This window comes from Cucurbita pepo, chromosome 15, assembly GCF_057944985.1.
Source record: "Cucurbita pepo subsp. pepo isolate OVF chromosome 15, ASM5794498v1, whole genome shotgun sequence".
Taxonomy (NCBI): domain Eukaryota; kingdom Viridiplantae; phylum Streptophyta; class Magnoliopsida; order Cucurbitales; family Cucurbitaceae; genus Cucurbita; species Cucurbita pepo.
The window spans coordinates 10,089,792-10,093,789 of NC_141812.1; the positions used below are offsets into that span (position 1 = coordinate 10,089,792).

General features: G+C 34.9%; 1 protein-coding gene across 1 annotated transcript; it reads left to right on the forward strand.

Moving 5' to 3' along the window:
- Positions 1-555: 555 nt before the first annotated feature.
- Positions 556-3,547, forward strand: LOC111811204 (uncharacterized). Its single transcript, XM_087117818.1, has 3 exons — positions 556-715; positions 858-923; positions 3,244-3,547. The coding sequence occupies exons 1-3, from the start codon at positions 668-670 to the stop codon at positions 3,289-3,291; spliced, it is 162 nt and encodes a 53-aa protein (XP_086973944.1). The 5' UTR covers positions 556-667; the 3' UTR covers positions 3,292-3,547.
- Positions 3,548-3,998: the final 451 nt, after the last annotated feature.

Genomic DNA, 3,998 nt, shown 5'->3' on the forward strand with positions numbered 1-3,998 from the left:
TTCGAGGGCTCTAGAGAATGGAGTCGAGCTTCGATTAAGGGAAGACTATTCGAGAGCTCCACAAGCCTTAGGGAAGCCTTATAGTGTACTTTGTTCGAGGGGAGGATTGTTGAGAATTATTGGGAGTGAGTCCCACATTAATTAATTTAGAGGAAGATCATGGGTTTATAAGTGGGGAATACTATCTCCATTCGTATGAGGTCCTTTGGGGAGAAAGTATTCCTTGATTATAAACTCATGTGGGACTTTCATCATCCAACACCTCCCCTCGTACAAAGTATGTCTCCCCTTAATCGAGGCTCGACTCCTTTAGAGTCCTAGTCGATGTGGAGCTTTTATCATCCAACCTATGTAATTAGATTTTTATGTCAAATGAAAATATAATTTTAAATTTTGTATTTAATATATGTTGAAGTAAATACTTAATAAAATTTATAAAATGTTTTCAATTTGTAATTAAAAATGAAAAAAATAAAAAAAAATAAAAAATCGCGTACACTTGAGCGCACTGGATTAAAACCCCCGACGAACTGTCATGGACTTTAGGCTCGTTTATAGTTTAATCTGCAGCCCTCCAAATTCCTAGGGCTCCTCACTTTCTCAAAATCGGCTTCTGGTTCTACCGAACTCTTTCTTCTTCTCTAATTCGCCTTTGGAAAATCCTTCGATGGCGCTTCCTCCAGGGCCCTATTCTGGAACCAGCACCCTCGCTTTGGTGAGTTTTTGTTGTTTTCCGTGAAAATTTTGTACTGGAGATTAGGAAGAATATCATATGTTGAGAATGCTGTATCCGATTCTGATTTTAGATTCAATAATGGAAATAATTACTCATATTCAATGTTCTTGAGTCTTGGCAGGTTGCTCGTGCTTCGGCGTTTTCTGTTGGACTTGTCTACGGAAGCCTCAAGCTCAAGTACCTTCAGGTTTGTTGCTTCCATTTCCTTCTTTTCGTACTTTCTAGTTTTCCGCTGCAAAATTTTGGTTCGTTGATTTGGAATTGCGTTTCTGGCTTGAATGGTAGTATCTCTAAATTTTCATTTCTGCCAAGAGCATCATAGTGCCACCTGCTATGTATTCATCAGATTCTAGATGTAGAATGTTCTTTTAATGCCATGTTCATATGTTTCTTTTTGGATCAAAATTTAAATTTCTGGAGAACTACTTTGTTATCCATCAAATTCATGTTCATTCATTTAGCGGAATGCTTTTCGAGGCTTTGTTATTTAAAATGCCCCTGAGCCTTAAGATTATTTTCAAAGAAAAAGTTCACTTTTACCCTGACCTTTAAATTTATTCAAATATGCCTCGAGGAATTTTATCTTTACAACGAGTTATGGAATTGTATATGGCTGCTTAGTTGTAAAATAAACGGCAAAGATGACCAGGACTGATAACCACTATGGAATTGTACATAGCTTCTTAGAAAATGTCCCAAAACCCGAACTTAATGCCATCAACCATCTCTGGTAGATTTGGTAAGTTCTCTTCTACAATTTGCTGAATTCTTTCACCTTCCATCGAGATGACCCGACCCGAAGCAGCTCTTACTTTTGTTTATGAAACCCATACCTTGAATACAGAAGTTACTCAAATTAGAAATAGAAGTGCGTGGTGGTAAAAGGAGATCTAAAGTCACGATCTCTTTTTAATGAAGAAGGCTCTAAGAAGGGGATAAAGAGGAGTTTGGATCTTTTTTTTTTGTTCTTTCTTGCATTTTGTTCCAAGTATGTGCCCTACTATGGAAGAAGAGTCCTAAAGAAAGAAAAAGGCATCTAATAATCTCATGGATCCTCCAATTCCATTTCAAGTGCCTGATAAATACAGATAGTCATTTAAAAATATTGTCTTCACTATTCTTGAAATTTTGTTTTTTTTTAAAAAAAACTTTGATCTATAATATCGATTCCTTAGAATTAGGATTTTCTTTGTGATAACTATTATGTATGATGCAATTGATGCGGTGATTGCAATTTGTTTCATTGTTTATTTTGATTATTTCATCACAGATTATCTTTCATTTATCATTTTGAAATTTAAATTTTAAACATTTTTCTGTTGATAAGTATATTAAAGGCTAAAAAATCACTATTGGTCCTTGAATTTTCGTAAAAGGAACAATTTGGGCCTTGAACTTTCAAAGTAACGATTATATCTCTATATTTTGAAAATGGTAACCATTTAGTCCCTTCGTTAAAATTTCTACCATCCTCCAACACATTCTTTAACTTTCTCTTCCATTCCCATCATTTGCTTCCCCTCTTCTTTCAAATTTCTTCAATTATTTGGTGGGTTTGATTTCAAGGGTGGGTATTGTGAGACGAAAGGATGAAGTGGTGGTGCATGCAGCAGACTTTTGTGGGCTGTGTGTTTGATTTCTTCAATTGGACTACCCTACATTGGGGCTTCGTCTTTGTGGGTGAATGCAGTTTTTTTTTGAAAACCTTGCAAAACAATCACCTTGGAAGTGGAGAGCTATGATACAATTGATAATCTCTTCCTTGACACATGAAGTTTGGGGATTCTGAGCCTTTATAGTACAGTAGCTTCCCAAATCTTTCGATTCCCTTCGCTCAGTGTAAAAAGCTCAGAAAATCTCTGCAGGTTTTGGAATTGTCTGCAAATACTAAAATGAAAGTTCACCTGCTTTCATCCTTCCCAATCAAAATGTCTTAAGGAAATTTTTGGTTTGGACATTGTTCTCTTCTAGTAACAATTACTTCTGCTCCCAAACTTCAAATGGGAGAAAAAATTAAACCCACTGTAGAAATGAAGAACTCAAAAGAAGAGGGGAACAAATGTTGAGAAGGGAAGAAAAATTTAACTGAACTGCCGAAGGAAGATGAAATTTTTAACTGAGGGAATTCTTACAATTTTTAAAGTACAGTGACCAAATTGGTACTTTAGAAAGTTTTGGAGACTAAATTGTTATATTTATAAAAGTTCAGGGACCAATACTGAGTTTTACCTACATTAAATTAGATGGATTGATCCAAATGTCCAATGCCATGAAAGGATTAATTGTTTTAAATGGGCTATCAAATGTGTTAATTTCCATCACTATACTCCATGACGACTATATGATTTATTCACACATTTCTAGTGACATTCCTGTTCAATTTCAGATTAACTTATAATCATTATGATCTACAAATCTCATGTTATTTATCGCTATCTCTTGGGGCCATTCTAAATGCACCTGTCTGATTTTAGAATTATGCTTCAATTCCTATTTTATCACCACAGGCGAAGGCAAAATCTCACAAGAAAGCTGAAGCAAAGGCTCATCACTGAGGTATGGCTGATGATTCTTATCAGCATCAAAATTGAGGCACTGGTTGAATTTTAAAGGGAAATAAATCTATTTTTACTGAACACTCTTTCGTTCCGTGTTGCATTAGATGGCTCTATATTTCATTTAGGAGTCATGTAGATGTATCTAACCTCGATCTTAAGGACCATATTTGAGTTACAATTAGTTGATGGATGGATGAGAGGACTGTCTGATCATGATTCCTTTCTTTGATTGAAATCAATAATTTGTTTGTCATCTTCCTTGTTGCAGGTGTTATGTTAATTCATTTATGTTATGCTCATCAGGTATAAGGCTATTGGTAATCCATATTGTCAAGGACGAATAATAGTCTCTCATTAAGTTCATATAATCTATCTCACATGAGCTTATCTTATCATTAGGTTTACTCGGATTTGGATAGTCTAGCTACACTCTTTATTATTCTTTGCAAATGTTTCAAGTTATATATACATATATATAGGTGAGGTGCAATCTCGGAATCGTAGTACATACACGAATCTTGTCAATCTAGATCCTTTACTAGTCGCCAAAATTAGTAACGGTTTTTCACACCCTTATAAGGCACCATTAAATTAGATTCTGAATTAAATATAGTCTAACTATTTACGTATCGCTATCGGTTTATTAGAAAGTGGTTTCCACACTCTTATAAGTAATGCTTCGTTCTCTTTTACAATTAATGTGA